General features: G+C 40.5%; 1 protein-coding gene and 1 long non-coding RNA gene across 3 annotated transcripts; both read right to left on the bottom strand.

Moving 5' to 3' along the window:
- Positions 1–4,147: 4,147 nt before the first annotated feature.
- LOC146260402 (uncharacterized) lies at positions 4,148–5,075 on the bottom strand. Of its 2 annotated transcripts, none has more exons than XR_014729597.1 (3): positions 4,643–5,075; positions 4,447–4,549; positions 4,148–4,253 (listed from the first exon to the last, which is right to left on the bottom strand). It is a non-coding gene; the product is annotated as an uncharacterized LOC146260402 (long non-coding RNA). The 2 variants fall into 2 exon arrangements; XR_014729598.1 differs by having other exon boundaries at positions 4,650–5,075.
- A 12,157-nt stretch (positions 5,076–17,232) lies between these two features.
- Positions 17,233–20,034, bottom strand: LOC146260401 (uncharacterized). Its single transcript, XM_084670821.1, has 2 exons — positions 18,033–20,034; positions 17,233–17,759 (listed from the first exon to the last, which is right to left on the bottom strand). The coding sequence occupies exons 1-2, from the start codon at positions 19,176–19,178 to the stop codon at positions 17,292–17,294; spliced, it is 1,614 nt and encodes a 537-aa protein (XP_084526947.1). The 5' UTR covers positions 19,179–20,034; the 3' UTR covers positions 17,233–17,291.
- Positions 20,035–27,955: the final 7,921 nt, after the last annotated feature.

Here is a 27,955-nt window from a genome sequence, read left to right as displayed (position 1 = left end):
CTACCACTCCTTGTTTACATATCTATATAGAAAATTAAGGAATAATTTTTGCCAACGAGAGGCATCTTTAGACTCTTCACTTCGTTTACCTGCCTTGTATAAAACGTGACCTGAGGACTGCCAGATACATGTCACCATATCAAATTTTTGTGCAAGGTTGTCTGACACAAGTGTTGCAACATCACACTGGTATCCAAGGTATATTTGGCGCAGCCGGTTCCAGGGGGTGGCTGACCAGGGGGCGGCTGCACTTGCCTTTGACTGGCTACAAAGAGTTGTGGTTCCCCTAAACCAATTTCAACCAAGTGACGAACAGTTGGAACACCTCAGGCAACACACAAATCGTTTGGGTGGAGATAGAGACAGTTTGGAGACTGATCAGGTCCTCAATGTCCTGTCTTAAATACAGTTCACACACACATGATTTAACTGTTGTAATCACATTGTCAATAGGCCTGGGAATAAGTAGGCAGTCTCCATCACGTCAATGTAATAAAGATGAGCAGACCAAATACAATTTTTGTGTGTTTAATGTTATTGCATTATGTAACTGAAAATAGGATAAATGTAGGACAAACAATATTCCGCCCTCCCAACGGATCAGCAGATCACATACATAACATTCTAAGATGAGTATCACGCCTTTGAAATCCATACATTTAAACAGAACAAAACATGTGTTCATGTAAAATAAGATTAATTTACGACTACATTTAGTCCTTCCCAAACTGATCTGCAGAACCTATTCTAACATATTCCAAGCTACACCTTTTAAAGTTGTCATAAGTCTTGTCCACAGGTATGGCACCAGCGCTCACTTGTTTGCATTTGGGAACCTGGCCAGTCCATCTTCTGGGTAGAGAAAGGCGAGCTCTGGCTGTACCGGAAATATGTAATATATACATAAAATTATAATTATAATTAAGCCTCTATAGTGCGTAGGCTAATTAATTCCTAATGAAGTCAATAGCCAGATTTTGCTGTAGCCTTGTTTTGTGGTGTGTTCGGCCAGTAAAAAAAAAAAAAGCAGAGAACTGATGTTTAAATATACAGTGCATTATGTACACTGCATAATATACTAACCCCCTTGGGTTAGAATATTAAGGTAGGCCTACATAATCTAAATTGGCCAACTTTAGACATTTCATAAACAACGTGTTCAACTTTATGCATAAATATACACTGCAAAAAATGCCCCTCTAGAAATAAGCCTAATATTCACAAATCCAGTCAAATGATCTTGTATTGAGCAAACAAATCTGCCAATGGGGTAAGAAAAATTTGCTAGGTTAGAATTCTTAAAATTAGCAAAAAAGTCTATCCACTGAAAAATCTGAATGTGCCTTAAAACTAGACAAAAAGGCTAGAATTCAAGCAAACTGATCTTAATTACAAGCAATGAAATCATATTTATTTGAGACAAAGTAACTTAAAATAAGCATTTTACTCTCTAAATTGAGCTCACAATTAGAATTTATATCTTGAAATAAGATTAATAACTAGCATAAATAATCTTAAAATAAACATTTTATTCTCTAAATTGAGCTCACAATTAGAATTTATGTATTGAAATAAGATTAATAACTAGCATAAATAATCTTAAAATAAGCATTTTATTCTGATAATTGAGCTGACAATTAGAATTTATATCTCAAAATAAGATTAATAACTAGCGTAAATAATTTTAAAGCATTTTATTCTCTCGACCTGACAATTAGAATTTATTTGTTGAAATAGGATTAATAACTAGCATACCTAATCTTAGAATAAGCATTTTATTCTCTTAATTGAGCTGGCTAAGAATTAATACCTTGAATTAAGGTTAATAACTAGCCAAAAAAGTTTAAAACATGACACAATATCTTAAAACAGCACAATAAAAACAAGTTAATTAATCTCAAATTAAGGCACCAGAGGCATCTTGTCTTTAGCATTTCTTTATTAAGAGATGTTTTAATCAACGCTTCATCGCAATTTGAAAGATTTTTCTTTCTTAACATGCACTGCATCCATTAATCCACTCCCTGAGTACAGGACCAAGACTTTCATAGTCACATAGACCAAATTAATGAAAAAAATGCAGGTATTCAAGAAGCAGAACACAGCTAAAATAATTTTTTCTTAAAACAAAAAAACACTTCCATTAAAGATGCTAGTTAGAATATTTGAAATAACAGCATTAACACGTATCTTTCTCCCAAAAAAAATGACATCAACAAACACGTGGCTAACATGGGTCTGCCTCTCAAACTGAAAAACATTTTCTTAGAGATATCAGTCAATTACTCAAGGAAGGACCTCCACTCAGCAATGGCTTTTTTGTAGGAAGCAGTTGAATCTTGTTCATGCAGGGAGTCCTGGAGAACCTCAGTTTGCAATACTGAGAGCATGGTGAAAATGAACTTTGGATAAGTGAGGTGCAGGCAATAGTAATACCCCAAGAGGTAGAGCAGGCCTTCATCAAACTTCTTCCTGTCAAAGGTGGTCACGCTGGTTACGTTATTTTTAGACCCGTGGGCAACGTTGCCGCAACGTTGTACCTTGGTCGGCTGGTTATGTTATTTTTAGACCCGTGGGCAACGTTGCCGCGACGTTGTACCTTGGTCGGCTGGTAACATCATTTTTAGGTCCGTGGGCAACGTTGCTGCGACGTTGTACCTTGGTCGGCTGGTTACGTTATTTTTTTGTCCCATGGACAACGTTGCCGCAACGTTGTACCTTGGTCGGCCGGTTACGTTATTTTATGGTCCCATGGACAACGTTGCCGCAACGTTGTCCCTTGGTCGGCTGGATACATTCATTTTGGTACTATGGGTTAAGTTGCCGTTAAGTCGCTCTTTGGTCGCAGGACAACGGATCTCGAGGGGAGTGGTTTATCCATGGAGAGATCACACTGAACTGCTCTCGGTTCTGACACTTTTGTAATGTAGCCATAGTCTACATGAATTTCAATCACACAATATTAAATGTTGCACCCAGCACGTATAAATGTAGACAATGTAATTCATGTGCAGCTCAGCCCCAGCATGGTCATCAATTTTCTCATATGCAGGAACATAGCTTTAATAAATAAGAGACTGAATTTGGAATATAATTCTTATATTCTTAGCCTTAGGCCTATATCAAAATATAAGTATTTCATTCTTTACATGTACAAAAGCAATCAATGTGTGATGTGTAACATGCAGGGTTCGTAGGTCATGGAAAACCTGGAAAAGTCATGGAATTTTAAAATGGTTATTTCCAGGCCTGGAAAAGTGCTTGAAAAAAATAAAATCCCCAAAGTTTTGGAAAAGTCATGGAAAGTTTTAAATAATTCACATGCCTTTAAAAGAAATACGTTCAAAATATAAGCAGGCATACGCTCTCATACTAACTGAAAAGTTTGATGGCCATAGCAACAGTAACTCAGAGAAGCGCAAGGGATAATTCAAAATGCCAGGAAAGTGTACACTTAACGATGCTTGGCTACAAATGGAAAGATACATTACAACAAAGACCTGGGACGAGCAAAATGTCGGTTGTGTGGTGGAAAATCATTCAACATTTCAATCATGGGAGAGGCGGCATTAACTAGCCATTCCTAAGGTAGCAAACATCAGAGCGCTGCTGCTAGCAAAGCTACAGCAGCCGGTGATGGGTTCTGCTATCAAAGCTACAGCAGCACCCATAACCGGCTTTCTCACCACAGCGAGGTCCCCCAGCTAACACAGTTACGTTGCCCTTACGTTGCCGCAACGTCACTCGTTGACCAAACATACGTTGCCGCAACGTCTTTGGCGACGTTGCGGGACCGTGCATCTGTGGGGCGCCAGTAGGTTGCCGCAACGTCATCTTGTGACGTTGCCAGTCCGTAACCGCAACGTCGTGGCAACGTTATTTTCCGACGTTGCCAGTCCGTAGCCGCAACCTCCTAGCAACGTAACTTTCCGACGTTGCCAGTCCGTAACCGCGACGTCGTCGCAACGTTATATTTCTCAGTTCTTTTGCGTATATTGGGGCGGTTCATATGCAGACCTAATTTTCCCCAAATGCTACTTGTTCTTGTATAATACTACAATTGCTACATAGCCAACTTCAGGAGGACTATGTTTGTGTGGTGTGTTGCCTAACTCAAGGTAATCATAAACAAGGCAGCATTTCCATGTAACATTCAGTCATTTTATTTCAAACAAAGTGCCAGTGAATACAGTGAATGAAACAGTGAATGAACATCTTCTGCCAGACCCCGCTACAGGTCCTGTCTGTTGGCCCTGACAATGAAGCACAAAATAAGTTAGTGTCCTATCAACATAATTGCAGGTATGAAAGGGGCTATACAAGTCATAAAAAAAAATCAAATCTAGAATAATATACATCATCAAAAAAATATTATGGGATTCTAGTTTTTGGTCACATAGCCATGTGAAAGGTTGGACTGGGAAGCTGCCATCATCATTCATTCACCTGGCTTGTTTTGAATGGGCTGCCGGGGCGTGTTTGAGTGTCTACGCTGTGAGGAGCTCCACAGCCTTCTCTCCTAGTCCCGTCTTCCACTTCATCACAGCATCTGCAATTAGAAGTCATGAACTTATTGTTAGAACCAATTTGAACGTTGAACACTGCGTGTAAGCCATAGTTCATGGCATCTCAAAACACCTACCACTCACTTTCGGAACTCCAGCACCTTAAGGCGCTCCTCAAGGTCTTGGAGTTCAGCCTGTGTTTGGGCCACCTGTAGGTCCATCACTGGCACCTCTTCAGCATGTTTGCCCTGTCGTCGCCTGAATAGGAGAGCCTCTCGCTGGTTCTCCTCCAATGTCTCCATCTTCTGGAACATAACCTGTAATGTGTCTGTCAGTAAAGACAAGTAAAACAGGTTTACAAGAGTTAACATGATTCGCATACACTGTGGTTCTTCTAGATTAGCTGTAACATTGATGTAAGTAACACATGTTACCTTGAATGGCTGTATACAAAGCATTTGTAAGACAACATTTGTTGTTTTGACAAATATGTATCCCCCTGCCACGATCAGAACAACTTAAGTATGCCTTACAATGAGTTGGCAATGCTATTGAGAAGCTTTGAGTGTCTTATATTTGCACTATATACTATTTGCACAGCCATTTGAAAAATACAGTAAAGTTACACATTACTGTATTTAGGGAGGTAAATGAGTAAGGGAGGTAAATGTGTAAAAGGTTTCAAATTTTTACTGCATATGCTCTTTGCAATTCTAATTTGTTCACAGTATTGTGCAAATAAAAAATACACCCTTATTTACAGGGCCGGCCCAAGCTTTATGGGAACTTAAGCAGAATTTATTTAGGGGCCCCTCAGCGTCGCCAACTGGCCTACTACCTAAGCTACAGTACAGCCTGTAAACTAGTTTAGCTTGCTATAACACAAGAGCACCTGCTTCTCCAGTTCTTTCAATAAATAATCTAGACAGGCATTAGCAATAGGCTTGACTGCTATTTGTTTTCTGGCTATTTTTCGTAAGCTTCCCTTTTAATGCAGCCTAACAGCTAGCCTCTAGCTAGCTAGAGTAATTTGCTAAGTAAAGTATGTTGATGTGATATTAGAAACGTATTTAACCAACAGTGGACCCCTAGTGCAAGAAAAGAGAATGTTCATTAACCCGTTAATTAGTAGCGTCACGTATATGTGATCGTTTGAAAGCAGGCCCCACAGAGTACCGTCACACATATGTGATTCTGAAGATTCCAATCAATTTTTTCCGATAGACAAAAACTATATGACAAACGCTATAGTATGGTTTCAAAATGAACAATTAGGAGGCTAACAAGTAACACTAGCAGGTACTATAATTGCTACGAGTATTATGCTAGGTTGCTAGGTAACGGAAGCTAACTAAAGCTAGCTAGCTTTCGATTTGAAAAAATAACTCACTCTGGAGGCAGCGTCGGTAATATTTAGAACTCACTCCTCTAAAGGTTAATGACTTGCTGCTACTAAGCTAGGTATTTCAGGACATGCAACTCCTACCGTATTTTTGGGCCGGCGTTTATTAAACAATGTTCATTTTTGGTGCGGCGTTTAATCGAGAGCTTCGTTTAATTGCAGAAACACGGTACATTAAACTTAATTTTGTGTATATTGGGGGCCCTCTAGCAGCTACGGGGGCCCTAAGCAGCCGCTTAGTTCGCTTATGCCTTGGGCAGGCCCTGCTTGGATGTCAGCTTGGATGTTATCTTGACATATACATGGGGTCTTGATGATGATGCGCTTCAAGGCAGAAAGACGCATTCCATTTCAGGAGACTCCGAGACCTTAGCGCGTCACTAGCATCTCATCATATCACGCAGTCGGAGCACAGCTAAATCATCAGCGTCAGCACTGTTGGGTACCCAGCATGCAGTGCGGCATGTCAAAAAACGCCACACTTTGTGGAAAATGTTTGGTTACAACAGCTATGCAAGGGATTTCAGTTGTTGCGTTTGTTCAGTTAGATGTTTGTAATATTGTTGTTTGTTAGTTAAAACATTCTTGTTGGTCACCCTGGGAGTGCATGTTGTGTGGTTTAATTGGAAGTGAGAGGCGGCAATTGTACATTAATATTCGCAAGGAGTTGATCATGGGCTGTGCTGTAAACCTTTTGCCAATGAGGCTATTCTTGATTGTACAGGGTTCGTACGGTCATGGAAAACCTGGAAAAGTCATGGAATTTTAAAATGGTTATTTCCAGGCCTGGAAAAGTGCTTGAAAAAAATAAAATCCCCAAAGTTTTGGAAAAGTCATGGAAAGTTGTTATAATCATATTTTCATGTTGTTCATTTACGCTGAGTTTTAAATAATTCACATGCTTTTAAAAGAAATACGTTCAAAATATAAGCAGGCATACGCTCTCATACTAACTGAAAAGTTCGATGGCCATAGCAACAGTAACTCAGAGAAGCGCAAGGGATATTTCAAAATGCCAGGAAAGTGTAGATTTAACGATGCTTGGCTGCAAATGGAAAGATACATTACAACAAAGACCCGGGACGAGCAAAATGTCGGTTGTGTGGTGGAAAATCATTCAACATTTCAATCATGGGAGAGGAGGCATTAACTAGCCATTCCTAAGGTAGCAAACATCAGAGCGCTGCTGCTATCAAAGCTACAGCAGCACCCATAACCGGCTTTCTCACCACAGCGAGGTCCACTGCTACGCCTAGCAGTAGGGGTCGTTAACCGATGCTGTGACAAAAGATTAAGTCCTAACTGCGGAGGTAAGGGGCTTAAGGGCTGAAGGGGCTTATTTTCCCGACTATGACCGGCGTTCTATACATTATGCTGCTTATACACAGCTACTTGCCAAAAAAATAACTGAACACAGTGTGTCTTTTTACAATTTATTTGTTACCATTCGTTGTGTTGATCGGCAGAAAAATAGTTTGCCAAAGACGTTGAACATTCTTTAGGCTTCAAATCAGCTGACGTTGCCAAGCAATGGAGTACGCTGGCTTTGAAAAGTTACCGGACTGCTTGCGGAGTGCTACGAAAGATGCGAATCCGAGGCAAAAAGGCCACTTCCCTTGACGGCGGTCAAATATGCATAGCCAAGTTCAAATATTGAAAAATTGTTCACCGCAGAACGTTGGGAAGCCCCATTTAAGTGAATGGAACATTCTACAGTATTACGAACAGCCGTGTAATACTAACTACTTACTAACCGAGAGTGAGGTCATGCCGGGAAATATCAAACTGACGCTGGAACGTATCGACCGAGCGATAGCGAGGTTGATATGGCAAAGCCGAGGTTTGATATTTCCCGGCATGACCGAACGGTCGAGGTTAGTAAGTAGTTTATTATATGGCATTTTTAGCTTCTTTTCATTTGGTAAACGAAAATAAATGATACCTCTAGGCTAATTTTAGCTAGGTCTCAAGTCTTCTCATGCTGTGTTTCATGTGTTGCCTAGCAACTCATTACTTTTGATAGAAAGCAGACAACATGGTTCTGCTAAAATGGCTTTAATTTCAACACAAAATAATGACACAAGGGATTAAAAGAGTCTAGTCTTCATCCTCTCTTTTGATGACAAATCTTTTCCGCATCATCTGGATAGTAAAACTCAGCAGCTGACTCGTCGCTCATTTTGAAGACGACGTCAGAGGGCAATACGGAGCCGTATTGACCGCTGAGGAGGGCAATACATAGCCCCCACCCCTCGACTCTCGGCTTGAGGCAACAGCCCCGGTGGATGTAGTTGGTATTGCATTTCCGATTTTCTACCCGACTTGTCCGGTCGTTTTTATTCTATTAACTCCAGTCAACATATCGAAAACTATCTCCCCCAATAATTTTTGTTAGATTCTCGAACCTGGCTCATACTACTAGCTTTTTCATAGAATAATTTTTCCAGATTTTTGCAAAGATTTGCAATCCGAAATGGGTAAACTAGCAGCCCATTTATTTGCTTACGTCAAGAAAAGTTGCCTGGAAACGTGCTCGCGGATACGAACAATGAAAGAGCACAAAAGGGAGCATCAGCAAATCGCTGATTTACCTGAGCTGAATGAGAACAAAGAGAAAGGATTTGATAATCTACAGCTGCCTGCCTTTATTGTAGTTTTACAAATGGTTGCACATACATGACGGTTGTTTGTAGAGTTAATTTAAGTTATTTTAAAGCAGATTTAACCATTTTGTAATGAACGCTATTATGCACATGGCATGACAAACGTAATTATAGCCTAATCTAATTAGTTATAATATCGTGGCATGTTACGGCTTCATTATATATTGTTGACATGTTATTCTGAGGCAAAGACAAAGATGAATAAATCATGTCTGATAACGTCAATATTGTTATGGTCGTTCTATTGTTAGAACTTTAAGTCAGTTAACACCACAACGATGGCATTAACAATAAGCTAGTAATTGTAAACAACACTCATCATCATTATAATAGTAAAGGTATAGGCTTAATTTGCTTTGCAAAGCTAGAACAACAACGGAGCCAGATATTCAGGTTTAAAGTTTATTTATCCGACACAATACATAAGCAGTTAAACTATAAACACAAAGCAAAAAGAACAACGTATAGGCCCTGCACGCATAATACTACAGTACTAATAGCATTGATTTTCGTAAAGTTCACATGTAGGCTATCTGCTTCTTGATCGGACTTCTACCACATTCTGACAGTTTTCTGCAATGCCTTAGCTCCAGCTCAAAAGCTTGCGACTGGTTGTCGCAAAGTATGACGTATACAGCTACTTGCAAGCATGCATGAGTTTCGGAGCTAGGAACAAGCTTCTGCGCAAGACCGGACGAGTCGGTCTGGAAAGATGGCGCGGTCAGTTAGGAGCTCTCGCTTGCCTCACTGCGCCACTGAGCACTTTTCATAGAAATGAATGGGGATGCCATCTTGGAAGACAGAAGTAGCTGTCTCTAGTTATATTAACTCTATGGGCAATACGCGTCTGGCATGACTCCCCATTAGCCAAACAGAAAGCTCGTACCGTCGTTGCCATATAATAAAACTTTTTAAATTATACACCGAGATTTCACAAAAAGTTTGTTCATGGAAATTTCGTTTAAAGTCATTGAAATTGCATGGAAAAGTCATGGAAATCCATTGGTCAAAATGTGTATGAACCCTGCATTTAGAATAGATAAAAATGTGCGATTAATTGTGAATAATCGCGAGTTAACTATGACATTAATGCGATTAATCGCGATTAAATATTTTAATCGTTTGACAGCACTACATATAACACAAACGTATATGTTTGATCGACCGTATTATGCATACTGGCACAAGTGAAAAAGAGAGAGAGGGGGAGAGACGTGTAATGATTGGGGTTGTTATTACTTCCGAACACCAGAGGGCAGCAACGACTAGCTTTTTAAAACATTTTCCTGTGATCTGTAGCCCTACAATCTTGACGAATTAGCAGCAGGTTCATTAGTGGAAAACACACCAAGCTGGAGGCACATGTTGACCGAGTTTGCTACTTACTTAATAAATCTTGGATGAACCCAAGTTTCTTTAATATATATTAGAAACATTACAAGACGGGGGCTCCAGTGTGTTCAAACAAGGCCAAAAGTGCCAGATGATATCAGTTGAAAAAGACAATCACACCCGTGCAAGAAACACGCCACGCCCCAACCCTCCCTCCCTCTCCCCACCTAAATTACCGCTTTCAGTTCTGTTGTACGTTTTAATTAAGTGCATTGAGGCAATCATAGTAATAAAGTTGAGGTCATGTGGGCTACCTTTGCAGTTCACACAGACACACAACTGACAGGCACTGTTGTGAATACTTTTTTCAAAGTTATGATCATATTCTATGTCCAAATTCAACGTCTTCAAAGTCCAAAAACAGCACGGAGCAGCAACGAGAGGTTTGCCAGGAAAATCAGATTTCCTTTGTCTGTGCTACACCTTTTATATCCAACAAATTACACCCCTGAACTTTTAAAACAGATCTATTGGCCTACTACAATTGCAAATATCCTATGACTTCTGCTCCAATTGGGCCTTGATGCAATGCCATCTAATATTTTCAGCTGTTTTTGCAACATTTTTGGGGACTAACCAGGGACCAAACCAGTACCTTGAGTCCTATTCTCCCCTACTACATAAGTTTTCCAACACCAGTTGCAATCAACCTTGGGTTATAGCCCTTCACCATTGCATGGTGCCATTCATTCTTCACAGGTCACACCCATCAAGTCAAAGTGAATAGTAACTGGTCCAACTTCATGTCCAAGCCCATGGTATCTGTGGAGGAATACAGTCATACTTGTCAAACCCTCCCCACACAAGTCCAATGACTTAATAACTTTCGTGTAGGCCCATACTATAGCAGTTTGCAGACATACAACACAGATGAGACTGAGGAGAGTGAATTAGAGATAATGGTAATGGGAGGGTGTTGCACTTTTCTGCTTCTCTTTTCTCCACTTCTTTACCTTTTCACGCTTTCCAATTGTTTAAACACGTCTCTATACTCTATTCTCTCTATATATTCTGCACATAAAATGACTGTGTACTGTATATAAGACATTCCGGCATATAAATCCACGTGTCTCCACACTCAGATCCTGTCACCCTTCCCCAGTCCGCTGTTGTTTTCAACTAACCTATATACTACAACAGCATAATACAATTCCTGAAATCCAGTTAGGGCTTTTGATTTTGGAGTGCCACCCCAAGATTTCAGTGGCCCCATCCGCCCACTCCTATAAAACATTTCTGGGGGTGCCACTGCTTTTGCCTGTTACAGTTTTTTTTTACAGTCGCTAGGACCCATTTCTCAATACTTAAGTCACTTTTTCACAACTCTTCACACAGTTTTCTTAACCAACTTTCAGCTCGGCACAGCAGTTAATTTCACGTTCAAAATGCACTAAAACTACCAAATGACTTCATACAAGCCTCAAATCAACTCATTCTTCCATAACACTAGCAAAGGTTGTCACCCACAAAACAATGACCTAAACATCACTAACAACAGGTTGCATTATACAATGTTGTCTTGTGTAAAACAAGGTTGTCTTGTGTAAAACTCTCTACTGTTTAGAATTCACTGCAATATTACTGTTACTGGAATGAATCAGACATGATGTAGTATGCTTCAATATGTTGTATATATCTTTCTTTTTTTCACTAATTCCAGATTACAATAATTTGTATACACACCATCCACTGATACAGACACAATAGGAATGCTACTCTAATCTTCTGCATTTGGCTATAGGTTCTCATCCACATCTAATGTCATCTAGGGCAATACACCTAGGAAAGAATCTTCTGGCATGCCTGATCCATCCCTGGCAATGTCCAGGCATCCAGCATTCATTGCATCCAGGAGGGAAATTTGATCATGTGGATGGTGGTCATACAGTAAACCTTCCACCTCCATGAGGAAAATAATGATTCTATGGGGTTGAGGAATGGAGAGTAAGGTGGGAAGAAAAGTGACACCATTCTGGGATGGGCTGCAAACCACTCAGTAACTGCACGGGAGTGGTGAAATGTCCCATACAAATGTTGGCTTTCTTCTCTCTGCATCCTTTTCTTCACCTAGCACAACCTTTCCGTAGAGATAATTTTATAGCATTGAATTTTTTGATTCAAAATATATTTCATTACCATATTACTGTAGAAATGTAGCAAATTTCTGTCTATTCAGTTGTGTATTATGTTATTGTTTTGAACTGAAGTTTAACAGTTTTGAAAACAGTATGTAAGCATGTGCAAATTGGCCTGTAGGTACATAGAGTTTTGGCAGTTGTTGTGTCGAAGTGAGAAAAGAATGTAATTTGAAAGATGTAGTCATTGAATGCATTTTGTGCCAAACCAATGATAAATGGTCCACAGTTTAGCCCACATGTATTTCTGCAGACCTACTTGGTTGGAACTAACTGTTGTGTACACATTTATATGCAAACAAACAAACAACAAGAAAGATTTTATGTAGACACCCTCTAATTGCATTCACTCTCATTCCCATAGCTATGGTGGTCTCAAGCTAGTATACTAACTTTAAGCACAGAAGTGTAAGCTAATAAACAAATCATCACAAGCAGAACAGTAATTTTCTTTCAAAGGACCTTTTAAAATTGTGTGTAACAGGGTATGAATGCATTGATGTAGTAGCGAATGAGGGAAGAGAAGCCCTCCCCCTTGCTAGCAAACAGTCTCCGCTGTTTGTCCAAAGCCAAATCTATTCTTGAGGTTCAAAAAACGATTTGGCTTTGAATGTGAGTAGTCGATCGCGTTATCTTCTGTCCCGTCGTTTGAAATAAACCTTGTTTATTTTAATACTCCGGCATTGGTCTCCCATTATTTATCACGTCATGTTTCAATTTAAAGTCCAGGTTCCAGGCTCTTGCGCGCACCCTTCATTGAGGCAGACGCACTGTTTGCTTCCCCTTTGCTTTTTCACTGCGGTTTTATGTCGGATCAGACTAATAGGTCATACACATACGTAAAATACATTTCCTATTCTATGGATAGAAAGGACATATAATAAAAGTGTCAAGGCAAAGTCAGCAACCTATGACCAGCTAAAGTGAGATGTCGGGTTGATCAGGTTTAACTGGTTGTTCCCATCCTTGATTGTGATTGGCTATATCGCATTCCATGCCGTTGTAAAATCCAGCATAACCTTACAGGTTGTCCTCATAACATTCTTTAACATTCCATATTACTGCGTATCGAATATTTCAAATTGAAAAAGACGGCAAAGATGTCCATCTGGCTGTTGCGTGGCTACGATTTATGTAGGAACTATACTTTGTAGTAGCGGTAGAATGACGGTTTATTGTTAAACAATTTTGTTTCTAATTGTTTTTATTGATGAAACCATATCAAATATTTATAGTAACAGTTTTAGAAAAGCAGTAAGCCCCGCGAGTCTGTGTTTTGCACTGATTTTAGAACAGGTAAGGGGGTTTTCGGCACTTCGCTTCGCGTTGTGCCTAACAACTCCCCTTACCCATTGTTCACCAAACAAAACAGAGGCTCAAGGCCCTTTTTGCAAGGTCCTGATTGCAAATTGCTCACCAGACCTTAGTGTTCAGAGATTTGAATAGTTGTGTGTTGTAGGTTGATACTTTGAGATTTTACTTGAGAAGTGTGTGCAACAACTGAACATTGTGTGTAGTGTTTTAACAACAAGGTTATGCGCAATTGACATCAGTGTGTAAACAAGGAAAGTCATAGTCAGAGTCAGAGTACTTCAGGGAGTGTGAAGTACTACCAAATTGGGTCGAGCAACTGGTACATGAAGTGAAGGTTGTGTGTGTGTTAACAATTGTGAAAAACTGTAAAAAAAAAAAAAAAAAAAAAAAAAAACACCAAACACTAAATCATTATTTAAACAAATCTAAGATCTCTGAGTGGGATAAAGACCTAGGATGTCTGATATATAAAAAATGCACAATGCAACATCATTTAGGCTGTAATAATTCAATCCTAAATAAACAATCAAGGGGGGGGGGGGTGCAACATTAGAACTGCAATTATTCTGACGAAGATACAGCGCTTTTAAAACATGGGCTCAATTGAATTTGGATTATACAGCCTTGTCTGATAGGTGTCCATTCATTTTGCTAGATAAGACACCAGCACCATTATGGAGAAAGTCAAACAGATATATATCAATATCGGTGGCGGCTGCTGGTCCTTCAAAGTGGGGAAGCTCATTTTCGGCCTACATCATAAAAATTGTCCCTTATTTGGCTAATTAACTGGCTAGTTCACCCATACAAGAGCCTAGCCTACTGTATGAATGAACGATCCAACAAAACAATATTAAACTTGAAGGAGGAAATGTGGGAATTAGGTTACACTGAAACAAGAAATGTGCTGCATAATTGTATGAAATGTATGATGAAAATTGGCTAGCAATTTTGCCAAGCAAATACCAAGAAATAGGTGGCTGCAGTTTGTCTTTCGACGACACTTGGGGACTGACCACAATGGGACTGAGCTCAAATAGCTTCGGCAACTTTTTATAGTACAAAATCGCTGTCAATCAAAAGGAGATGCAGTCTTTCAACACACCCTCCAATCATCACGCAGAAGCCCGGCATCCAGCCAGCCCACGCCAGCCCATGCTTCCATTTATCCAATAACCGTATAGTTTCAAAGCACTGAAAAAAACTGTTAAGCAGCCCCATTGAAGTTCATGGACGCCAGGCTTCAACAGGGAAATGCACTGTGACGCTACGGGAAAGTGTGTGAAGGAAATTGAGTCAGTCGACCTGCTATTTGTAGCTGATTCTTAACAAACTAATCTTCGAGATGAACGTGTTCTAACGCAAATAAAATGTTAACATAATAGTAAATATTTTACCATTAATTTTTTGACATTTTAGGGGAAGCCGAGCTTCCCTTGCAGAAATGCAAAGAAATTGCCACTGATCAATATAGTTATTCCCCATAACAATGAAATTAGTATTCACAGGCAGCCATGACTGACATGTTAGTATTCCATATGTGATTATTTTTGCGTTATTATCAACTCTTATGTGAATTTTGCAGTGAATTTCAACTGAGAGGCAATCGAACAAAATACTACGAGAAGACATGAAGGAGAGTTTAGGTGCAAGTAGTTAGTAAAGAAAAATGCAAAGGCCTCCTTCTGGAAATGAGTCTTAATAATCACCAGGTATTCTCACACTACTAGGACTAGATGAAGCTGTATTTTATCCACTGCAAATTGACTTTGAATTACACTATTTTAATGTTGAATTATCCTATCGTAACTATTCATCACGAGGTGAAGGATAACGTTTTTATTCCGTGGAGGGGGCTACCTGTTGAAATTGATGTTTGGGTAGTTGGCATACTCAGACTTCCTGGAGTTGCGTTGGGGCAAGGTGCAGAAGAAGGCGTTGGCAAGAAGACAGGCCACCTGCTCCTGAGGTATCGGCTGGGAGAAGAGAAGACGGGAGGGGAGGGCAAAACAAGGAGTGATTGAGGGAGGTCAAAATAATTAGCTTCTTCAATTAGCAAGAAAGAATATCAAGAAAGCTAAATAATGAATTAACTGGACTCTTTAAGACCACTCTAGGCTTCTTAAATTGCATCATAATTAACGTAGAGGGTCATCTCGGATTGGGGTGAAGATTTGTTTTATTGATTTAAATTACTAATCTTGACTGAGTTCATAATACATTTTGTGTTATTGGCCTTCACATTTTGAAAGAGCAGAGCTCCTATAAAAACACTTTCCAACCTCCACATATTACAGGAGGTAAAAGTAAAATCCCATAAGATTGATTGCAAATTAAGTTTTATGTTTAAAGCCGAAAGCCTGTGGGAAACATTACTTTTAAGCCCTGCAGTTCTACTGTGCTGACCAAATTAGTTAAACTAGCTGGTTCCCCGAACTAGACAAGGGCAAAATAGGAAGCATTTTGGGGGCCCCCTCTGCTTTGTTCCATCATTAATCTCCCTAGCAGTACACCGACAAGCAAAAAAAATCAAATAGTTTCCGAAGGACCAGAGGTGGCATTTCAATCGAATGCGATCTGAGACGGCTGCTCAATTTTCTGTCTCATTATCACCAAGTTAGCTCAAATCTGTAGGTAAACCTTTAGGCGTTCGGGGTACAATACCCCAAATTGTCTATTTTCAAAAGTGGCACACAAAACCTAATCTCATAAAACAGAGGCACAACATAAAGTCAAAGGTAGGGTAAAGATTGAAAGCGACATCTCATTAGGGGTGCAAAACCGAACCACAAAAAAAATGAATTGGTCAACAAACACGGTTTGGTTTTTACATGTAAGCTGCGTTTTTTCGGATCTAGGAGAAAACACAACTTAACACCATTTGTCCTTCCCCTGTCCCATACCCTTTACCGGAGAGCACTAAGAGAGCAAAGTATTTAGAAAGATTATCTGTTATATAATGTTATTTTATTGTTAACGTTTGAAAGTTATTTTTGCAATTGGGCGATTCTTAGATTATGTGTACTTTTGGCCTTGTGAAGTGGAGTGAAAAAAACATTATACAAATTCAACTCACACAGCTCCATATGTTTAAATAACTAGTGTAGTATGGAGATCCATTAGATTTCAAACTAAATTTACAAGACTAATTGTTATTTTTCACATTTTATCTGACCCCGAGTAAACAAATGTCATTTCCACCACATTTCATTTAACACCTATAAATAAACTGTGTAATAATTTAAACATCCTAGAATTTTCTAGGACCATTAGCTTAACAAGTTGTACCAGTAACTACTATTTATAACAATAATTCCTTTTTTAATGACCTTATTTTAACTGTCCTAAGGATCAAATGCTGAACTGTACACTTTTCACAGTGTGAAATTCAATATTACTTTGGGTAGGTCCTTGTAAATAATTAATAATCTGGTTTGTTACATAAAGTAATGAAAGCCATCAATAAATGTAAACATGATTTTAATATGAGCTGACTAATTTTGGGGAATTTTGTGAAAAATATGTGCTGTGATGGAAATGACGAGCTGTGGTGGAAATGACAAGGTGTTGTGGAAATGACAAAAGCTAAACACTTAGAGAAAACATAGATATATTTATTAGAAAAAACATAAATCATTCAACTTCATTTACAACACCATGTGAAAACCAACCACTCACTTTGGTGTTGCTATAAGCCAACATCTAATTTCTGGCTTTTGGGCAAAATCTTCAAACTCTCACAGAACTGTAACAGTACATGCTGTAAATAACCCCAAAACTGGTGGGTAGGCAAGAATACTTAAAATAAATGATGATTTTTTTTTGAGAGTCAATAGAGAGTCTCTCTTCAATGAACGTACCGAACCTAGTGATTGTAGTGTCATAGACAACTTTTACGAAGTGCCCCTCGGATTTCCTTCCAAACAGGCACAATAATTTCTTTGTGCCTTTTAGTGACGGGTACAGGCTCAGGGATAAGGCCTAGGACATGCATGGTTTCATACCAAACTATGTCATCTCTTTGAGGCCAAAAGAACTTATTTTCACCTACACGGCTCATGGTTTTCACTAGAGCTCCACTATACCGATCAACATCTTGAATGATGCCAGGATAAGCATCGCCATCATAATTCACGGCACACCACTGACCAACTAGGCCCTCGTTGAGATCATCAATACGCTGCATGTGATGGACGGTGACTGGATGTGATGTACTGGCTGAGGGAATCTTTTCATCCCATGTAGGGAAAGTGACCATCTCGGGTTGGTAGCACTGGCAATTAAGAGGCACAGAGCAGAAGCAGCTGAGGATTCTCCATGACATCTGGCTTGGACTGGAAGACATTATCTGAGAGGAGAGAGAAACAAAAATGTGTTAGAATTGTGCCTATATTGGGATTGTGGTGGTTTGTTAGTGGTTCTAAGCACCATGTTTGTCTGATGGCGCTTTATGCTCCACAGGTATGATACTTTATGTGCATACAAGTATGTGATGTTACATGTGCACTATGTTTCCTTAACTGAGTCTCATTCAGGGATACAAAATGAATTAATGACAATAAAGTAGTTATTGTTTCATATTTCATAATAATTATTTAGGAGGGCACTTTCATACTATTACCTGATGGATTTTCATTGTGCCCCGAATGGTCTGCAGCTCCGATGGTAAATGCATATCCATAGAGTCAATCTCCTCTGGCTCAACATAAAAAAGTTGTATAGCAGATGTCTGCTGCTGAAGTTCACTAAAGAGCACTTGGGCATTTTGAATATCCTTGCCTCCAGCGATGAGGTCATCGGCTCTTCTCTTCACCGCCGCTCCAATGCCATCTTCAGGGCCCTTGCCGTGGCCAGCCTCCAGAAAATTCCATGTCAGTTTCTTCCAGCCCATCTGATATGGCAGGTTGGTGAAGAAGAAGAAATTCTTCTTTGAGCGGTACTGTGTGGTAGGCCCGTCACTGACAATGTGCAGCACTGTAACTGAAGGGCACTTCTCTTTTAGGAAGGAGAGAACTTTCCATAGATGCGCCCAAATTGCACAGGGATCATGCCGGAAAGAGGGGCTGATTGAGCACACTGACACAATGCCATCTTTGGTGTAGGCTACACCAGTGTGCAAAGAAGCCTGCTTGTGTGAATCTCCGAAAAGTACCGCCTGTATTTCGGAGGCGTATTTGCAGAGAAAATTCTCAGCAAAATCAATGTGTAGCACAACCTCATCTTCGCACAGCTTTTCTTTCAAACTCCGAAGGGTAGTGTGCTGGTGTCTTATATTGTAGACATGTTTCCCTAGTTTTGTTTTCAGTTCTTTTGAAAAGTCCTCCAGCAAGGTATGCAGAGTGCCCTCTACCTTTTCTTTAACAGTTAAATGCACAGTGAATTTCTCTTCAGTCCCATCTTTCTTCTTTTTCGTTCTCTCCTCTGCTTTCCCCTTCCACTCAAACCAGGACGTGTGGGTACCAGGGTCAAAAGTGGAGACATCCAGGGTTTTCTCCTCACAAACAGCACATTCCCTGTACATGCACTGCTGGTTTGGGGAACAGCATATGGACTCTACCAGATCCTCAATGTTATTGCTTTTGATGACCTTAAGGTAGAGCAGCTTGTCTGCCTTGCATTGTGCATTTGCATGGGTTTTGCACATGCAGGTATCTCTATCCCTCACTGTTGGCTTCACGATCCAGAATGGTCTATTCTTACAGAACTCACTGTATGAGATATTTGTGTTTGGATACTCTTGGATAAACTTGCTATGGAGCTTTTTCATAGGCTCACACAGGTAGCGTTTTTGTTGTTTAATCTTTCTCCTTGTCAGTGTCTCCCTTTTGCCTGTGGATGACCTGCAATTCTCGTCCCTCTCCAGGAATGGTTAAATGTTCTTGCCTTTGCCTATGTGCTTCCTTGTGTGTTGTTTATTATGTTGCGTTGCCCTAATGCCAACCTCGGCTTGAGCCCTTTTTTGGAGCCTGTACTTTCTCAGGACTTTTCCTGCCATTATGGCAGAGATCATACGTTTGTCTTTATGTAATTTTAGATGTTTGTACTTTTGTCTCAGCTCGCTCAACAATGCGTTGTGGAAGACTAAGGTCTTTCTGAGAATTTTTGGTTCTGCATCCATTTGGCGCTTGGCCTTTGCATTTGGAGAGTCGGTCTGCTCCATTTTTTTCTTCAGCCTTTCAAACCGCTGGCGGTATTTATGCCCATTTTGGATGGCTTTCTCAAGTTTTGCATTGCTCTCATATAATGCAGTGTACACCTTCATCCGATGCCTTGCCACCTTTCTTCTACCTCTCTCCTTTTGGGACAGCGTAGACTGTGGAGTGGGCTGCAGGTCAACAACTTGTCCAAGTGGAATGGCAGGTTCAGGAGACTGTGGAGGGGTGGTGGTGAGGTAGGTCTGTAAGGTTTGAGTTTTCTTTATATTCTCTCTTCTCTTTCGTTGGTATATTTTCCATTCTCTCCGCTTGTTGCGTTGCTTCCGCTTTGTTAGCTCTGTGATCGACTTTACCACACCTTTTTCTTTCTTCCTCAAATATCTTTCTCTGTCTCTTTTCAGCTTCTCCTCATATTTTATCGGGTCAGCCTTTATTTTGTCCCTGTAGGCTTGGGATCTTTGTTTTGTTGTCTTTGGCATCTTAAAAACAGATAAAATAGGCTAATATTATTAAAAGACATTGTAAAAAATGTATAGTATATGCCTAGATAGTATAAAAGTACAACAGCCTAGAGCCTATCAAAGGAATATATTTACTTTCACAATCTATACCACTCATATAATCTTAAATGTCATTTCCACCACGTTCTGTCTTTTCCACCACAGTGGGAAGCGTGGTGGAAATGACTGTGGTGGAAGTGACATTTCAACAGTTCTGTGATAAAAAATTGATGGTCGCTTCATTGATTAGCTCTGAATTGATAGCTAGCAGTTCATGTACACAAAACCATGCCTTTCATGTTAAATTTGTAATCTTTTTCAAAACAACAATGGAACTACAGCATGTTTGGAAATGACATACAATAAATATATTTGCTGAACAAGCGATATTTACCTTGCTTTTTCTTCAAAACTTGTGGATGGATATTTATCTGGCCTCCATGTCCTGCATGTGCTCTAATGTCACTATACATTTCCATGGAAACCACCTAAACAATCTTTCATTAGAACCTTTTTTAAAGGGAAAGTAGTCGTTGTGGTGGAAATGACGCCAATGCTGTGTGACAGGTATATTTTGTATAAAAAGTTATATTGACTGTGGACTCAAATCAAATATTATAATATATGTTATTTGTTTTAGTATTCCTTTATTCAAATGCATCAACAGTTGTCATATAAGTGATACTTATAACCTTTTTTTTCATTGTTGAAGTTTGAAACTCTGGGTGTGTGACAAGGCAAAAACAGTGATTTTGCAACTTTCAGGTGGATGAAAAGTATTAAAAAATTATATTTAAGAGGTGGTGAATTTTTTATAAGAGTTTTTTATCACCATTTTCACACAGAAAGAGGTATTTGTCCAAAATTGCAATTATTTAAAAAAATATGACCTGAGACTTTAAAAGTACACATTTTCCAAGAATCACCCAATTACGGATTAGCGTTGCACATGTGATTGTTCAAATGCAGGTCTCACAGCGTAACGCTGCATACATGCGATTTCAAACATTCCAATTGAATATTTTCCGATGGACAAAAACTATGCCACAAACACTTTAGAATGGCTTCAAAATGTACTAATGAGAAGTTTAACAAGTCACACTAGCATGGTAGTAGCATTGCTATGATTATTGTGCTAGCTAACTTAGCCCGGAAGCTAACTAAAGCTAGTTAGCAACCGTTTTGGAGAAATATTTAAAACGCACTCGTCTAAGCGTTAATGGAATGAAAAACAGAGATTAAAGCGTTTTTATGTTTGCTTTAAATAGCCTGAGTAACATTTGCTTTTGAAATAAATTATGTTAATTTCATATTTTAATAAAGCTAGAATGTAGTCAGGTTCTTTCAGCTGGGAGAAGGCACACAGAACGAGGCTGCATAAAGAACTTAAAAAATCGTTCAGTCTTACAAGGTAACTGTGTACCTGGTTGTGTACCTTGTATACAAGGTACACAACCAGTTATGCTGGATAACGTCAGGTTACTAAAACAGTTCCAGTAAGCTTCAATTCTACTCGACTGAACGACTACCCCTAAGGCCCTGTTAAACTCATAGGAAGGTTACACATCAATAAAAAAAAAACATAAGGTTCCAACACACACCACCTCTGTAGGGCACCGCACATACTCCCACGGCATTGCAATAGGCACACAAGACGCCAGCCAGGCTACACACAGAGCCACCGTCCCTTTTCACCCTCCCCGCCAGATCATAAACTGGCAACGCTGTCAGGTTAAAAACACACACGTACACACGCACTCAAATGAGTATGGCAGCTGTCAGTGGTCTTGCTGCACACCCTTGGTTGGTAGCCTCTGTCAAGCCTCTTGCCAAGGTCAAGCCTAACGTCCACAGGCAGGACTACCTCTTTCCCAAAAACAACTTTGTATGGTGTAAACCCTGTACTCGAGTGAACACTGTTCCTATAAGCCATCATCACATAAGGCAACAGGATATCCCAGTTAGATTATCATCTACAAAGTGAGACAACATTGACCCCAGTGTTCTGTTAAACCTTTCAATCATTCCATCCAATGGGTGATATGGTGAAGTCCTGGGGCCTCATGTATAAAAGATTGCGCAGCTTTCATACCAGAAGATGGCATACGGCCAAAACTCGAAAAGTACCTACGCACAGAAATATTCACATGTTTAAAACCAGTCGTACGCTAGGTCCTGCGCACCTTTCCTTTATAAATCACAATCAACGTGAGATTGAGCGCACGTGAATGAACCACGGACCCCATCTTGCCTCCTCCCATAAATGAATATGTAGATGGACTAAATGTGCTCTTGAGGTCATTTCTTTGTCTGAATTACCGTATTTCTTTGAATAAACGCCGCCCTCGAATAAACGCTGCACCTAAAATGAACGTTATTTAATAAACGCCGCAGCGTTTATTCAGAGAAATATGGTGACTGTGAGATTGAGGTTCTGACAACAGAGGTGGAGGCGAGAAAATGTGTCCTGTTTGGCGGCCTGTCATCAGGTAGTAGACAAAAGAAAGTCAGCGGAGTGGAAAACTGTCACTATTTGTGCCCTTTCTTGTTTTTAACCTGTAGCACTTTTATATTTAGCTAAATGTAAAGTGCATTACAAATAAAATCATTATTATTATTATAGGGCCATAAATGCTGTGGGTTCAGAGAACCGGACCATGGCAGAAATTAAGAAGAAATGGTCCGATGTAAAACTTTAAATTAAGAAACGAGTGGTGGCGCATTTTAACAGCATGTCAGCTATAGGGTTAGCGTGACATGCATTTCCTGAGTGATTTTGTCATTCGTTTGACACCCTCAAGTTTAGCATTAGTTGTTAAGTGGTGGCAGAAGGCTATATAGCATTTCCCATTTTGGGTTTTGGCATTTTGATGTGATCATCCACATTAACGATCAAACTTTTATTGATATGTTTTTTGAATAGTCAACGTCATAAACGTAGTAGTGGAAACTTTATAACGTTTGGTGAGTTTTGGCACTTTTTAGTTTAGCCATGTAACAGAGCCAGACAAGACTTTGCGGACGGTCTGCACATTCTCACGTCTGCTCAAAATCTTCCGTGACGGCCCACACATTCTCACGTCAAGTAAATCTTCATACATCAGTATGAAAGTGTGCGTGTGCGTGAAAACCAGTGTATGCAAGCTTTTTGTATGTGCTGTGACAAGGGGGCCTTGTCAGCCGTGGGCCTGGCAGCTTGTTGGCCTCGTTACCGAAGCAAAGCCTCAACGAGGCACACCTGTTCCTCATCTACCCCACTCCTGGTGAGTACAAAAGGGGACAAAAAGGGGTGATATGGTTTTTGTGCTACACAGACTCGCCGTAGGAGAGAAGAGACCAAACATATGAGCCAGGAGGGCTAAAGGAAGAGACCCTGGAAGAAGAAGAAACACGCCGACATAACTCTGTTTTGGTTAATGTTTTTGTTTTGTACCAAAAGATGCTATTAAAAACCCTTCGGCTTACCTTCTCTCTTGGAGTCTGTCTCCATGCTTCACAGTACGCAACGTTTAAACACGAGGCCCCTGGTCTTATGAATGTTGCAACTGGCACACTTCTTTAAACAACCAAAACTCAAAATTACGGCCCAAGGGTCTCATTTATAAACGTTGCAAAACGGGGTTGAAAATGTGCGTACGCCACTTCCCATGCAAAGGTTGTGATTCATAACTAAAGAACTTGACGGGAGAACGTACGGTCCTCCACGCAAACTCTGACCCATGCGTTGGCCTATGCACATTTTGGAGACAGTGGGAATTGGCTATGCAAATGACCATACTGTAGTCAGACTGTGGGAAGAACGATTACGTAATATTTAGATATTTTGTTTTCCTCACACGTTTTTTTTCACTCAATTTCATAAGTATTATGAAGAAAATATCCAGCAGTGTTATTTGCGCTTGTACTGAGTGATAATTGTTCCATAAACACCTTGTACAATCCAACTAAAATAGTAAATCAAAACTCAGAGCTGTTTCACCATCAGATTGTCCACCACGGGATTGCAGGAGGGGGAGATGCCCCAACTGCATGGAATACAGGATAACATCACATATCCTACCTTAACTGCAGAACACAGTGTATAACCAAATATATTTATTTAATACTGTGCATATATCATCATATGTCAAAAACTGGAATACAGTTGTTTAGCTCCCGCGCAATTGCTACAATTTACATCCTCGTTATTAGTCCAAACTTGAATAGACTACTGTTCATAAAAAATCGCTTTTGTTTTCAAATTGTATGTCAACTCGGGGTATCACTGGCACAGTTGATGCCACTCCCACAGTTCTTTTCATTGATGATCCACCGGCCACCAAATAATGTGTTTTTTGGGCCTCCACCAATAGGCTAACAGTGTCTGAGAAGTTGCGCTTTTTAGTTTTTTCCCCCCACCGGTCGCCATGATTCCCCGTAAAGAATAATCGCATGCCAGTGTCATTAATATACTGCATTAGCATTCATGAGGAGCTTTGCTTTGACCATTTATGCTTAAAAATGGGCGTGTTCAGGACGGGGTTAAATACTGATTCACCTACGCACACTTGTGGGTAATCTGTAATTTATAAAGGGAACATTACTTACAGGTGTGCTCACGCACGGTTTTATACATTTGATTATTTTTTTTGCATATGCCATTTTAGGCTTTTGGGAATACATACACTTAAAGAATACACATACACATAAGAATCCTATGCACAGTTTTTTAAATGAGAACCCTGATCAGTGTTAATTGTGCAGGGGTCTCCAAAGCGGCACACCCACTGTTCGACCAACAACTTTGCCACCGTTTCAGCTTCCTGATTAGGAAGAGGAAATGCCTCAGTCCCCAGTAACTACAATGTATTTGTTTTCCCTGGGGGTTCCAGGGAGAGGTCCTAAAATGTCCTATGCTACACGCTCATACGGCTTAGACGTTACCACAGATTGAAGCGGTGCACGCCACTGTTTTACCGCAGCTTTTTGTGACCCACAATCCATGCACTCCCGATAGCAGTTTCACATCCCCAAACCAGCCCAGCCAATAGAAACTGTCTTTTGCTTTTGTTTATAATGTCTGTATTCCTAGGTGACCACCTGTAGCATCGTTATGCAACTGTCTTAAGACTTTTGGCACCATAGGACTGGGAATAAAAATCTGGACCTGGTTTGCAGAATCTAAATTTGACGGGGGAAACCTCACCAATCGGAAGCCCTGCATTTGTATCTGAGCCCACACAGGTGTATACTTCTGAAGATCAGCCGGAGGTTGCAAACAATTCGTTCCCTCAGATTTTAAAGCAATGATCTTCTGTAGCTCGGCATCCTCTCTGAGCAATCTCTGAGACAATTCATCCCCTTCCCACCCTGTGTTTGCATTAGAAGTTATGTTTTGTACCGCAGCTATCACTGGCCACTTGTGTCTGTACTGCTGGCTGAGAGACCACTGAAGTTGACAGGTAAGCAGGCAGCCTAGAGTGCATCCGCATTGGTATGCCCTCGTCCAGGACGGTGTACAATTTTATCCTGGAAGCTACCAAGCTGCTCCACCCACTTAGCTAATTATCCCTCCAACCCTTGGAAATTATGCAGCCACCTCAAGGAGTTATGAATTGTCCGCAGGACAAACTCCTTTCCAAGCATATAGTGTTTAGAGTGTTTTATGAAAGTAACCATACTAAACAGGTTAGGTAGTTCCTTCTTTGTTGTTGCATATTTTCTGTCCTGTTTTGTTAGAGCCCTACTGGCGTATGCAATCACATGTTCAAACCCCCCCTTTTCTTGTGACAACACAGCCCCAATACCTGCATCGCTAGCATCCGTATCCAGAACAAATGTTTTGGAGGGATCTGGGTATGCGAGAACTGGGGCAGACATCAAACTCAGTTTCAGTTATTCAAAGGCTGTTTGGCACGCCTCTGTCCATTTAAAGCATCTGCCTTTCTCAGTGAGCGGGTGCAGAGGGTAAGCAAACTCAGCAAACCCCTTCACAAACCTCCTATAATAAAAGGGCAAGTCCACAAAGCTCCTCACCTCTGTCTTATTTTTTCGGCACCGGCCACTGACTGACACTGACGAAAATGTAAACAAACACAATGCAAAAAATTGTGTCCATTGAACTGTAGCCCATACCATGATTTTACAAGTCGAATCTGAAAACCAAAACAAGATAATTGTTAAAGCATTTGCTGTCCTCAGTGTCACATGCATGGGTCAGTTTATTTTCGCGACAATCATACACCCTTCTCCAGAAAGAGAAAAGTAGCTAAGTGTATAATGAAATTCTGCCCCCTAAAATGCAGGAAATAGCGTTTCAGAGGGTCTAGATTTCATTTTTTTCGCGGGGCAAAAAAATCTTGCCCCTCCATCACAAAAACCGTGCTGCCGCCTCTGAATTATATCATATTTTACAACTTAATGCATGATTTGCTCATTGAAACATACATTTACAGGAAACTAGTATTGAAAACAATATTTGACCTAATTATCAACTGGGGATGTTTTATGTTGATATGTTATTCCTATTCACTGGGGTGTCTCCCCTTAACCCTTTGTCCTTGGGTTGCTTTGACCCATTTTCTAATAATTTCGATATCAGAAATTGGGGTTTCTTTCAACCAAAACATTTCAAACCAAAAAAAACAATGTGTATGGTACTTTGCAATGCTCTTCACAAGGTAAATACATGATTTCACTACTTTTCATTGAATTTTTACATTTATTTCAATTTTCACAAAAAATAAATAGAACATTGAAATGAGGAAAACCCCCTCAAAGGACTAAGGCACAAAAGAAATCTTCGGGACAAGCCACAAAAAAAGGTATAAAAAGTCCAAAACATAATACAAAATACATCCTCATGCGTTCTCCCTTTCCTAGAAACACAGTTCAGTCAAGTTGGATAGATTCACAGACAGCATGGGGGAGAAGGGGACGGTGGAGGGTGGCAGCAGCACTGATCATACAACGACCGGGGTGAGTGTGTGTATATCCGCGCGTCTTTTAAAGATGCCTTATCGGACGTGGCTCAATGGATATGCACTGCTACATGGGTGTGGAAGTGGGTGGAGTAAGGAAGGTGGAGTAAGACGCCTTACGTCCCCGATAACTGACTGACGCGCGCTGCCCGATTGCCCTGCCAGAACTAGCTGCGCTTATTTCAGTCAAGACAGTCAGGTATTTGATTTGAGCATTTATTGTTACATGACATGGACATGTAGATTTACTTTGGCGGAGTGGATGATCTAAGGGAAGCACTCCCTGCCTCCTTGATGCAACACATACATAAATGACATATGAGGCAGCGAGCAATAGAGATATAATCCCCCAACACACGCCACCACTCCGCCATGCAGACTATGTGTAGAGCGGAGCGCCGCTGCTCCTGAGCCACAGGAGGACTCCCTGACATCCCACTACGTACGTACTAGTGGCAAAAACAAGCGTTTTCTGGATGCGGGGTTCAGGCTAGCATTAACGATGACTAAGACTATGTGTGCATATCCATCGTGTTACATACCATCTAATTACCGAGCCGTCCCACCTGCACATCCCGTCCAGACCCGGTGCTGGACGGAAGGTGAACCTGTGACAAGCCAAATACACCGACCATCTCCCCGGTACCCTTCTCATCCGACATCGGGCAGATAGCTACCTCCAGAGAGCTGCCCCTCTTTGCGCCCGTCAGCGAACTCATCAGGATGTACACAAAGGCAGCATGTACGCCGGAACACGAAGATATGCTTATCTAGTGAGAATGACTAGTGTCAGCAGAGCACCTGCTGTTCCCTGGCCGGTATCCAGGGTGTCTCCGCAGATATCTTGACTCGGATGCTGATTGATTGTTACCGAATCAGAGCACGTCTGCGGATCACCAGTGCTGAGCCAAGATCTACGGAGACATTCTA

Source organism: Hypomesus nipponensis, chromosome 13 (genome assembly GCF_054491055.1).
Source record: "Hypomesus nipponensis isolate SF chromosome 13, ASM5449105v1, whole genome shotgun sequence".
Taxonomy (NCBI): Eukaryota; Metazoa; Chordata; class Actinopteri; order Osmeriformes; family Osmeridae; genus Hypomesus; species Hypomesus nipponensis.
Note: the sequence above shows the minus strand (reverse complement) of the source record. Positions and strands in the feature narration are given on the sequence as shown.